Source organism: Ipomoea nil, unplaced genomic scaffold (genome assembly GCF_001879475.1).
Source record: "Ipomoea nil cultivar Tokyo-kokei standard unplaced genomic scaffold, Asagao_1.1 scaffold0642, whole genome shotgun sequence".
Taxonomy (NCBI): domain Eukaryota; kingdom Viridiplantae; phylum Streptophyta; class Magnoliopsida; order Solanales; family Convolvulaceae; genus Ipomoea; species Ipomoea nil.
In genome coordinates, this window is record NW_017617070.1 from 2,281,575 (window position 1) to 2,295,244 (window position 13,670).

Here is a 13,670-nt window from a genome sequence, read left to right on the forward strand (position 1 = left end):
CATGGAAGGGACTACGTTAAATTAGTGACGTATTACCGCCATGATTCTTATTAGTTTCTAACTGAATGATGACTTACATTCTGACCAATATAACGAAGGAATTAGCGTATACTATGCATATTATGTTTCACGTTCATTATTAAATTTATGACTTATGAGCCAAGTGGGAGAATGTTGGAATAATTATTTACTATTATTATTATTATTATTATTATTATTATTATTATTATTATTATTATTATTATTATTATTATTCCATTGCTCATTATTATATTGTGTGGCTCATAAATATTTATTTATAATTTAATAATGATATAATTCTATGATTGGTCAGTTAATGGTAAATAGCAGTTTTAACTGCATCAAATAACCTCTCACGTTAATGGAACCGTGAGATTATGTTTTTAACCATTCTGATTCTCTGGTCCTCTCCCCAACCTTCAGAAAAAACAAAAACAAAAGTCTCCCTCCATCAGAGTTCTTAGAGAAAGGAATGTTGAAGGTCTGGAGGGAGAAACCAAGTTTCTAACTCAAGCAACTACGGGAAAACAATGGAGCCAGGTATGTTCCCAGAACGCTATTTAAATACAGTATGTGAAAGGCATGTGTTCTGAAGATCTTATGTTTTATAGAATTAACTTACAGTTTAATGATACACGTTGCGATTTTCACTTTCCTTATTTGAAAAGTGTTGAATCCATCAAGGATTTACAAATAAATATTAGCGTCTAATGACCGGTAAGTTTGCGGTCATGACACTCATCAACTGCATATCTAAATTTATAATTCACTGCCAATAATGTTAATTAGCGGAACGTAATGCCATCTGTTATGGGAGAGAACATTTGATCAAAATCAATTTAGGGTCTCTGCGTAAACCCTTAAGCTACCAGTCTCGCTTTATGTCACACCACCAGATTATTTGTATTTCTCTTTTTTACAAACACCCATTTGTAACCTTCAGGGTTAACGTTAAATGGTGTACATGTTATAAAGAGAATACAGTTCTAGCGAGCTGAGCTGTATATGTCTTAATTGCTCTTTTATACATTAAAACAAATCAGGGCACTACTGATGCCTAGCTCTGGATCCAGATTCACATATATTTAGAGCAATTTATAAGGCAATTGTGTTGTTGACAACTATAACATTTTTCATAAATTTCTCCCATAAAATAATGGTGATTTCTAATTCAATCAGACTCTAGCCATTTCACAAAGATATTTTTATCTAGTCGTTCTGCATCCCCAGTATTATGATTTTAGGTGCACCTATAATTTTACTGGGGGTTTTCGCCTTCTGAACGGATGTCTTCAGGACATACTGCTTTAAGCGATTTCAAGAGTGACACCATTTTCTACTAGATTTAGTTTTCCGCAGATTATACCAACATGTCTCCACGCTTCTGGCATCAAGGAGCATTGGTAGATACATAGGGTCCAAGTTGGGGAAGATATATAGGACATAGTCACTCTTTTTATGATATATATATATATATATATATATATATATATATATATATATATATATATATATATATATATATACTAGTAATTGTCCCGTGCGATGCACGAATAATATTTATAGACTATTAAGTTAAGTTAATTGAATATTAACATAAGAATCTTTATGAGAAAGTTTTACTTAAAAGATAAAAATGCATAAGTTCTACTAAAGTATCACATAGAAATCAAATTAGTATAACAAATACATCAAATTATATCGTGCACCGCGATGCATAATCGATTATGTACCGCAGATCAAAACGACGTTATTTTGTTTAATGAAAAGAAACGACATGTGTTTCCTGCCGTTCCGCACTCTTCCGCAAAAAGTAACTCTGTTATTCAGTTTCATTTTGTATACACTATTGTTTCAGTTCAACACAACCACAGTTTCACTAATAATAGAATAATATTATTATTGCTTGTTATGGAAATTTACACACATAATATAGTTATTAATATATTAATTAACACACAAATAATTTAACATTATTATTGCTTAGTGAATCAAATTTACGAAAATACCCTCACAGCCCTCTAATATCTAAATTGGCAATTTTACACGGCTACTGACTCCATTTCCAGAACTTTCTCGCTGTCTTCTTCGGTGTGCTAGAGGTTCTACACAAGGCCATACCATATACTATTTTACCTAGCAAATTCGTTTGTATGCTTCAGCTGGTAGATGATCCTATGGCGGGTTCTTCTTCTTAGCGATTTTATGTCCGTATGGCCTACTTTGTCTATTTCTACAATCCCCATTTTAGATTTGTACATTTTAGCCGTATCTGTCAATTTCATAGTTAAATTTCCTATTCTGGTAAGTTTTCTAGTATATCTCTCACTTAATTCCAATCCTATCATACAATTCTTAAGAAATTGAGTAGATACAGTGAACCCTAACTCTTAAGGGTTTTTTTACTTACTAAGTCGTATTAAAGTATATATTTGATGAAATCTTTCATTCTAGATCACATGCATGACGATTTTGATATCAAATTTTGTATTCTTATGTTAGTATCTGCATTATCTTGTAATCTATTGGGTGGATTCGCAGTTCTAAAGTCAAATTTGAAGCAAAATACTTTCATTTTGTTGTTTGATTTTTTTTTTTATAAGTAAACTTTCTATTTAACAAACGGGTTTAAATGATTCTGTTCCTTGATTCAAAAAATTTTCATCTCTATTCTGAACATGTAGGCTATTACTAAGACCCATCTTAATTTGTGTTTACAGTAGGTATGCTATGTCTTCGTGTATTTCTCTGCTTACTACCCCTTATATAACACGATTTTTCAAGATTTTTTGCCCTGTATCTAAACATTTTAGTTTGCCTTATACGTTGTTTTGTGATTCATTGCTATGTTATCTATGCAGTGCTCTATGGTTTTGGTTTCTGAAGAGGGTAATCCATATAACAGTTTGTTGTTGTGTTCGCAAGCATATGAGACATATGGTTTACAGTAACATCAGCCTTCTGATTGGATTCATATTACATGTATTTAACAATAACATATATGCAGGATCACGCTATGTACTGGGATTCTATCCCTCCAGACTGCATTGCAGCTTTGATTCATTAATACAATCATTCATTGGTTGGCTTTCAAAAAAAAAAAAAACAATAACATATATGCAAAATGATAAACTGTACATATCGGTCCCTAATATTAAAGAAAAGATGAAGAGTTGGTACCATTGTTCTGAAGGTTGTTTCCTTAACCTTCCTATCACAGCTGATTTTGTAAATTGTGTTTTTTTTATGTATTATCATTAACCTCAATTATGGGCAGATTTGAAGTATTAGAAGAAGGCATCTCAATTGTTTGTCTGTAAGTATTACTCGACACTGCATGTGTTCATAGATTTTTAATATTTCATATACAGTAATATATATATATATATATATATATATATATATATATATATATATATATATATATATATATATATGAATTTCCTTACAAATAATTTTATAAGAGCTATTAGACTAACCTTGACAGTAAGGCTGTGTAATAAGATTTAAGCTTATTACCTGCAGGCTTGTAAACTTATACCTGTATCCAAGAAAACAATCTTTCAAGGTAAGATCAAAACTTATCATTTATTGTGGATCACTGCAAATATGGACACCAAGTACATCATTAGGCTTTTATTACTCAAGTTCAGTTTGTAATATTTTCTGATTGATTTTTGTTCATTTATTTAATTTTCAAATTAAATATAATCAACAGTCACTGCTTGCAAATGATGATAATACAGTCTGATGCGTCATTTTTTTTTAAAAAACAGCTCAAATATTTTCTGAGTACAATATAGCTTTTTTTTTTTTTAAAAAAAAAAAAAAAGACTAAATTAAGAGAACTCACTTTACTCCTTCAAGCTTACCATTGAGAATGACTTTGTTCTTTGAAGTTTGTGTTGATTAGAACTCATCCAGAAGGCTTCTCTTTACAACTAAATTATCACCCACAACATCTTGGTTGCCAGCAACACCAACCGCAAGAGGACTTTTCCCTTCATCACTCTCGGCAAATTCCTAAGAGAATAACCATTGGGTACATGATGTATGAGATATATTTTTGGAAGGGATTTGTTGTTCAGCAACGTGCAGATAAATGCGTAGGCCTTTGTCTACTACCGGCCTTATTTATATAGTGGTTGAGGATCAGATGCGTTGGATACTCAAGGTCGTCATCTGATACGTTGCATCGGAGATATGAAGCTAGAATTTAAATCCCTATTGAGTATTTAACACCATTGTTATGCCCCTTTATAGTTTTAATATAATATATTAAATATTAACTATTGTAACAGCAATGTAATTAATATTGTGTTGCGCCTTTTTGTATTATTTGTATTATTTGTATTCTATTAGTTCTAGAGTTCTACTACCATCGGCAAAATAGAAGACGGTGTAATCAATTAGGACTGTTAGTATTTTGAAACGGCGCATTAATTATATTTGTTTATTATGAATAACTATAATTAGTAGACAAATCCAAAATTGCTCCTTATTGCGCCAATCTGAACAACAATTAGGCAGGAACCATAGGGTTCTTCTTTATTATAATAGAAGATATATATATATATATATATATATATATATATATATATATATATATATATATATATATATATATATATATATATATTAGTAGATTAATTATCTTCTGAACTTCTGGTTCAGTTTACTTCTTTTGAACTTCTAGTTCAGTCTACCTAGTACGTGGATTCAAATATCGAAGATCTGTTTCATCAATCATCCATAGAATTTCTCGGCATTCTATTAAATTTGAACTTTTATCTCCCCCTAATGCCGTGAAATGATCTTCATAAAGTGTGCAGTCAGCATACCTAATTATATATTGATCCCTTATCATGGGCTCTAATGATTTAAATAATAGACGAAGATTTATAATCAATATATACATGCTCACAAAGGTACGCTATGGTGGTGATATAGGAAAAGGACTGCACATTGTGAATAAAACGCAGATGGGAAATGTATGGTTTTATACCATGTACTAGGTTCTAGGGGGAATAATTATGATATGCAGTATGTCAGATTGTGATAACCATAATAGCATATAAAACCGATGTCCCCAACAAGAAAATATATAATCAGATATGAAAGCATACATATCAAATGATATTATAAGGGTACACAACAATCATAGGGAAGCTGGGAAGCTACCAAATAAAATAGATCTTCAAGATCTCCCAAAAATCATTATCCTCAAATGTACATTAGTTCACTCATTCGTTTGGGAATTGCTTCATGCAAATTCACATGATATAATTCACTCCCTCATTTGCTTCGGGCAAACAAATATGAAGTAATTTATTCCATCGTTTTCTTCGGACAAATTGATATGATATAATTCATTCTCTCGTTTGCTTCGGGCAAACTGATATGATATAATGCGCTTCTATCCCAAACCAATAACATCTAAATCAATCATATAATGTGTGGCAATAAGTCAAAAATCATTCTTATAAAGGAGTATACCACTCCTTAAACAACACAGAATTGCACTAAGCCATATTCGGAGAGGATTTCGTCATGTTGACATCATAAATTTAGTCAAAAGATGATTATCAAAATTTGTTGATAATAGCAATCCTTCTGGGATTGATATAGGATTTATGGAACAAATAATAATTCAATTTTGAATTAGCAACCAGTCAATTGCATACGAGAGTCATGTTGCATACATGAGAAAAATTTCCATATATAAATAAGCATGCAAACTAAGAGAATTAACTCTGAGAAGTAAACTTCATTTGGAAAATAAAGTTCCAGAAAGTAAAATTTCAAGAAGTAAATCGAGAAGTAAGCTTAGAGATGTAAACTTTTTGAATAGTCAATTTGAGTAGTAAAATCAGCAAAGTAAAGTCACTTTGCACTCATAATAATTTGCCTCCAAAAATAACTTTGCACTCAAAAACACATTTGGAGTGTATATACTACTCAGTTACGCAATAAGTTATTGCGGCCATGAATTAACTTTTACGGTGCTTCAGGCATAAGCTAACTTCTCGGATGCTTCAAGCATAAGTTAACTTCTCGGATGCTTCATGTTTCAGGCATGAGCTAACATTTTTATCCATGAATATATTTTCATGAATTACTCAAACATTATCATGACACCAATCATTTCTTCATCAATACCTCATCATTTCATTATCATCATTTATCACAGTATTTGCTTCAGGCAAACTAGAATCAGCAAGATGAGCTGAGACTCATTCTTTGATGACCAAATGCTTTGGTGTGCGGCACGTAAGGACCAATGCCCTTCACACCCACATTGCTAGCAAACCTACCTCTGGCTAGGATTTTGCCTCAATGAGTTTGGTCATCCTTGAATATCTTAATCACTTTGTTTCTTATTCTGAGCTCAAAACTCATACCACACCGGTTATAATCTCGACCGCAACCCCATATAAAGTTACTCAATTAGGTAACATTTTGTCTTCAGGCACCTGTGCAAATCAACCAGACATGCATTTTGATTCTTCATCAACAATTAGTTATGTTTCTTAGCCACAATGAGTGCTAAAATCAGCTTAAGATGCTTCTCATAATTTGTTTTCTTGTACTACTGCTGGAGTACAAATTACTCGCATGAAAAGTTGGCAATGTCTTTCCAATGAAATATTTATCTGAAACTTCTTGTTTAGAGTTTCACTTGCGAGACTATTTTGTGCATAGTTGAATTATAGTTAATCACTGACTTACATTATAATCTCAAAATTAAACATGAGATTAAACTAGTAAAAATGTGTCTGAGGAAGAACATTTGATGACTTTTGGTCGGAATAGTCCTTCACGGATTTCCATTAATTCAAGGGGTTCTTTTTCAATCAGATACTCATTTTTTAGGTCGTGGTTCAAGTGGTGACGTATGAAAATGAGAGCTTGTGCCTTCTAGGCATCGGTGCTCTATGACTTAGTAACAAAAAACTTGGCTCAATTCTGTAGATGCTGAATATAGTTCAATATCAAGGGCCCAAGCTAAATAATTGCTTCATTTATAAGTAAGTTTAATAAATTCACATTTGGCAATGGAGGACGTAATCTACAAAACATATATCATATGTTCTCATATACATTCATAATATCACATGTTCATAGCAAAAAATAAGGAATTTGACATCTTCTAGATGCAAATCAAACTTTCAGATATGAAGTGGAAAGGTAAAGTCTGAAAGAACAAATTAACCTTTCGAAAACACACAAGAGACTATAAAAATGACCTTTCGATTATTCAACCTTTCGACAGAAAAACAAAATATCATTTCGGATCTATACAAGGAAAAAATAATTTTCCATTTTCAAACATGAAAACATTTCGAAGCATTGCAACCTTTCAAATACCGTACTCATATTAATAGACCGAAGAGATTCCAGTTTCAAGCGGTATGGGGTTTACATGAAGACTTTGGGAAGATTGTTTCTAGCACGTGGAGGAGTTCAACCAGCACTGACTTCGACTCAAAGCTTAACTTAATGGGAGAGACCTTAAAGACGTGGAGTAAGGTGGCGATTGTAAACTTAGAAAGAAAAAGGAAACAGACCATTGCTAGGATTGATGGTATCCAACGAGCCAGAAACTATGGGAAGAAATGAGGCTTAATCAAGCTAGAAGCTAAGCTGAAGACTGAGTTGGACGACATCCTTTACAAAGAGGAGCTTATCTGGTTTCAAAGATCGAGAGAAGAGTGGATTACGTCTGGTGATCGCAACACTAAATACTATCATGCCATAACAAAAGTAAAAAAAAAAAAAAAAAAAAAAAAAAAAAAGAAAAAAAAAAGCAAAAACCCTAGTGTCGAGCTTAAAAGATAACAGTGGCAACTGGACCTCGGACGAGGAACATATTATGAAGATGATACAGGACCACTTTCGGACTCTCTTCATGAGGGAAACAACAACGGCAAATACAAGGTATGAATGCCCAACCCTAAAAATGCTTGAACAAACTGACGTTTCTACTTTATGCAGGAGTGTCACGAAGGAGGAAATAAAGGCAGCTGCATTCGACATGGCCACTTACAAGGCACCTGGCCCAGACGGGTTCCACGCTGGCTACTACCAAAGAGCTTGGAAGGAAATTGAAGGAGACTTAGCTGACACAATTCTGGAGACTTTCCGTACGGCAAAGTTGCCAAGAAACTGGAATGACACGCTAATAGCTTTGGTACCAAAGTGCAACACCCTGAGTTTGTCACCCAGTTCAAACCTATCAGCCTTTGTAACGTCAAGTATAAAATTGTTACAAAAATTATCACGAATAGGTTGAAGGATGTTATGAATCAGGTAGTGGGAGAGGAGCAAAGCAACTTTGTACCACACCGCCAGATCACAGATAACATTGCGGTGTACCAGGAAATCCTCCATACCATGAGAATAAAAAGAGGGGGGCTAAAAGCGATGACCCTTAAGATTGATCTAGAGAAAGCTTATGATAAACTTTCTTGGGATTTCTTGCAGGACACGCTCCAAGGTTTAGGCTTGGAAATGCACTGGATTGACATTATTATGGAGTGTGTTCGGACTCCAAAGCTGGCCATTCTCTGGAAGGGCTCACAACTGGAATGGATCATGCCCACACGAGGCATTAGACAAGGAGATCCAATCTCACCCTATTTGTTTGTGCTTTGTATGGAACGTTTGAGCCGGATGATAAAAAAAAAAAAAAGAAAAAAAAAAAAAAGAAGCCTAGGACAATAACTGGAAAGGCGTTAAACTCTCAAGGTATGGTCCTGAGCTCACTCATCTTTTTTTTTCGCTGACGATATGGTTTTAATTGCAGAAGCTTCCTTAGAGCAAATGAAGGTAATTAAAAACTGCCTCCAAAAGTTCGAGGATGTTTCGGGCCAGAAAGTCAGTGTCTAGAAATCACAAATTTACTTTGGGAAAAATGTTGCTCCTAACCTGGTACAAGTCATCACGCAAGAGGTAGGTTTTGCCCACATGGAAGACCTGGGGCGGTACCTTGGAGTACCTTCGATTCACGGGAGAGTTACATGTGGAACTTTTGCACCCTTACTTGAAAAGATAGATGTGCGTTTGGAGGGCTGGAAAGGAAAGAATCTGATGCTGGCAGGTCGTATAACTCTGGCCCAAAGTGTCCTAAACGCTACACCTTACTACATGATGCAATCTATGCTTCTTCCTAAAGGGGTTTGTGATGCTATTGAGAAGAGGATACGTCAGTTCATCTGGAGGGGTGGCGTGCACTTAGTAAACTGGGACGCAGTCACGAAACCGAAGGATCAAAGAGGCATAGGTCTTAGAAGGCTAAAGGAAATGAATCTTGCTTTCCTAACGAAGCTTGGGTGGAGAATCCGCACGGAGAGTCAAAATCTCTGGGTCAAAGTCATTATGGGTAAATATATGCACAACAAACCAGAGAGTAGTGCCTTTATAAAGAAAAAAGAAAGCTATAACCTTTGGAGAGGGGTTTGTGACGCCTACCCCGTCCTTTCAGAAGGAGTGTACTGAAACCATGATAACAATGATATCTACTGGAAACTTGAGCCGAGTGGTCGTTGCTCGGTCGCTACTGCATACAACGTTGCTCTCAAATCAAGTACCGGAGTGAATGACCCCTTGTGGGCAATAATCTAGAGATTTAAGTTACCTAGGAAAATCAACACCTTTGTTTGGCTTTTAAAGCACAATAAGTTAATGACGAATGTGGAGCGAAAACGGAGGGGGTTCACGGCTAATGCAAGGTGTGAGACCTGTCACTCTCAATAGGAAGATATTTTGCACTGCTTACGGGATTGCAACGTGGCGAAGGAATTATGGGAAGTATTCCTACCCTCTGGGGCTAATAGGTGGTTCTATTATGTGAATTTTGATACTTGGCTTGTCCGTAATGTAACAGGTAAACCCAATGGCGGGAGAGAATGCGACTGGCCAGTGCAGTTTGCAGTAATTGCATGGTGGAACTGGAAGTGGCGCTGCAACAAAACTTTCAATGACGATAACTGGAGCTTGGCAAGAAGAATCAGCTAGATCAAGGAGCAAGTGGTGGTCGTGACTACTGCATATGCTCGGCATAAGAAACCAAAAGGAATAATTGCGTAGAAACGTACCATTGAACGAGGCTGGGCAATCCTCAATACGGATGCATCCTTCTCTCCTTCAAGCCACATGACCGGTTGCGGGGGAATGTTGCGAGACTACAAAAGAAATTGGATGAAAGGTTTTAGTTGCATGACGCAAACTGATAATGCAATAGAGGCAGAGCTTTGGGCGATCTACTTGGGACTCAAGTGGGCTTATCATCAAGGCAACCGGAAGCTCCTCCTTTTAAGCGATTCGAAACAGGCGGTTGAGTGGCTCAATGAGCAACATGTCATTCTTGGAGACTGCGGTACCTTAATCAAATGGTGCAAGGATTGGCTTGAGAAGGACTGGTCAGTTATCGTGGAACATATCCCCCGTGAAGAAAATGCTGCGGCGGATTGGCTAGCCAGAGAAGCCCCTCGACGGCTTTGCGATTGGATTGATCTTCACCACCCACCGAAGGAAGTTCGTGACATTCTGTGTGCGAACATTGAGACTTTTGTGTCCGCCAACGTTAGTCACTAGCGTTAGCTGGGTAGCCCCCCCCCCCCCCACCCCCCCTCTTTTGCCAAAAAAAAATAAAAAATAAAAATACCATACTCATATTGCAGCAATATATATAACAAAAATATTTATGTAAATTTAGCAACAACATCTATACAGTTTGATATGAATGTTCTGATGTGCAACAAATATTATCAACATGGTGTACATACATTGTATATACAAAAAATCACTTCTATTTACACAAACATATATATCACGTGCTTTCTTCCGATTCAAAAAAATTAAAATAAAATTGGAAATCCATATTCAAGAATTTGTAAGCATATATACGAATCATATGAACATGTGCAATATAAACCATGTATTATACGAATCTTATGAATATGCTTGCCTAATATAAAAAAATGTACTGTAACAGATCCAGGCATACCGTTCACCGAAGAATACGATAGAGACTCGTGCTGATAACATGTTGTAATTCAGTCTATCAACTCGTTAGTTCTCGTGTGATGTTTGCACGGTAATGCTTGGTGATTGTATGTATATGAGTATATAGAATAGATAAGTAAAAGGAAGATGAAGAACACAATGTATAGAACACAATCACATGAGACCAATTTTCATTAAGCCTTCACCCTCAATTTATAGGGACCATTACAACCTTTCACATCCTTTAACATAAGTAATGAAATAAGTAAAGGCTAACAAAAGGTCACAAGTTTAATGGTCATAATAATAAAATATTTATAACAGACAGATTAATAAATTTTTGTAATGTTATTCAATTTCAATTCTATGGTAAATTTATCAAATATTTTGTCAAGTGTCCCTGGAGTTCCCCCTCTTTGCTATTGCATAAGACCATGATTTATTACTTCTTTCTTGTATCTCTTTAACTAATAATATATAATATAAATTTCATTCAATCTATTTGATGTCGGTTGATTTTGAACAATCGTGAAATTTAATTTTTAGATTGTTATAATGTTCTTCTCTCAAATATTATCTATTGAACCATTGAGCTAAATTCATGAGTACTAGATTGTTATAATTTTCCTGGCATGTTTCGCAAATGTAAAGATTCATTGGACACAAATAATATGGGGAAATAAGTTCTTTCAAAAAGAAAAATTGCATTAACAAATGAGAATCCCAATACTAAGGGGTGTATTCAATCATGACTTTTCTATAATTTTAAAGACTTTTAAAATGATAGCTAGATTTTAATAAACTTTGATTGACTTTCATAGAGTCATTCAAAACTTTTTAAAACTTTATAAGACTCTATAAAAGTCTATATAAAAAACATTCATAGACTTTTATCAACTTTTTATTTTAAAAAGTCTACAAAAGTCATTGAAATTCTAAATTGAATACATCCTTACAAACTTTCAATGATTTTGATTCTTATCATTTATATAATTTTCTTACAAAACATTTATAATATATCATAAAATTTTCTTATTATGTAGTTCTTCACCCACATCAACATTCTCAACATTCTTATTTTTATCCATGTATGTTGAGACTTATATGCTAATTACTTATATATATTATTAATAAACATAAAAAAAAATATTTCATTAGAAATTCATAACAATATTGAATAATAAAATTTATAATAAAATAATTGATCAAAAAAATATTTAAAAATATAATTACAAGTTGCATAAATAAAAAAAATAAAAATCTAACATATATATATATATATATATATATATATATATATATATATATATATATATATATATATAATTATACTTGATATATTGCTATGCATCACGCAAAGAACTATTATTTACAATAACAATTTGAGACTGCGAACAACAACAAAGTGTTATTGTTTGCAACCCCAAATTGTTGTTGTGAACAATAGTTCACTATTCGTAGTAACTTATTAAAAAAACGAAAAATATATATTACGAATATAAACATAAAAAGAATAAAAATCAAAATATATAAGTATTTTTATATGAATATTATGAAACATATAAAATTTGATGATGAAAAATTTATTTTGTTCATGTATTTAGAGAGAATTGGAGAAAGTTATGGATAAAAAATTCATAAAAAAAAAATAAAAATCAATATAAACAAGCAATAATGAAGAAAAAATAATATTATTTTGAATTTTTAGAGGAAGATTGTAAAGTTTAGGACAGAGAGAAAATTTGGTAGAGTTTAGATATGAGGAAAATATAGGATAATGAAGGAAAAAATAATTTTATTAAATTTAGATAGGTTTATAAAGTTTAAATTGGGAGAAAAAATGGAATTTAAATAGAGAGAGAAAATATTCAAAGTTGTTAGAAAGAAAATTCTGAAATCTAGGGCTTGATGGTTGGATTTCAACTATTTATATTTGAGAAGAAAAAGTCTACAAAAGTCTTAAAATTAAAAAGTCTACAAAAGTTCATAACTTTTTGAATACCACATGACTTTTAAAGACTCTCTAAAAGTTTAAATTGAATACCCCAAACTTTTAAAATTCATAAAAATCTTTAAAACTCTATGAAAGTCATGATTAAATACACCCTAAGGCTATCCGCGCCGCTGAAATTTGGGATCCTTTCAAATCTTTGCTTACTTTTTTTTTTTATTTTTTTTTTATTTTTTGCATGCGATGACATGTTGCGATTCTGACACATCAAAATTGTAACAGTTGTAATTCAGTGTGTTAGAATTGCAACACACTTTCAATTAATTTTTTGACTTTTATATTTTTAACTAGTATTTCTTATGCGTGATGAATAGGCGCCCAATATTAATACTTTATATTAAAATTTTTAAATTTATTTAGATTTTAGACATTTAAATTATTATAAATAATAATAATAATAATAATAATAATAATAATAATAATAATAATAATAATAGTGTAAAATATTTCTATAAATTTAGTATTTATATTTTAAGAAATAACTAACATATAACCCCAATATATATTGTGTAATTTATTATTATTATTATTATTATTATTATTATTATTATTGTTATTATTATTATTATTATTATTATTATTCAAAATAAGAAAATATATGTTGGATGCATGTGCATGGTAGTAATAGTGG

The 13,670-nt window shown here is 32.8% G+C and overlaps 1 protein-coding gene and 1 long non-coding RNA gene across 2 annotated transcripts; both read left to right on the plus strand.

Moving 5' to 3' along the window:
* The first annotated feature begins 3,147 nt into the window (after positions 1-3,147).
* On the plus strand, positions 3,148-3,627 carry LOC109174529. The gene is made up of 3 exons (XR_002053094.1): positions 3,148-3,214; positions 3,299-3,337; positions 3,547-3,627. It is a non-coding gene; the product is annotated as an uncharacterized LOC109174529 (long non-coding RNA).
* Positions 3,628-10,239: 6,612 nt separating this feature from the next.
* LOC109174424 lies at positions 10,240-10,617 on the plus strand. Its single transcript, XM_019323661.1, has one exon. It carries the CDS (start codon positions 10,240-10,242, stop codon positions 10,615-10,617), a length of 378 nt encoding a protein of 125 aa, XP_019179206.1.
* Positions 10,618-13,670: the final 3,053 nt, after the last annotated feature.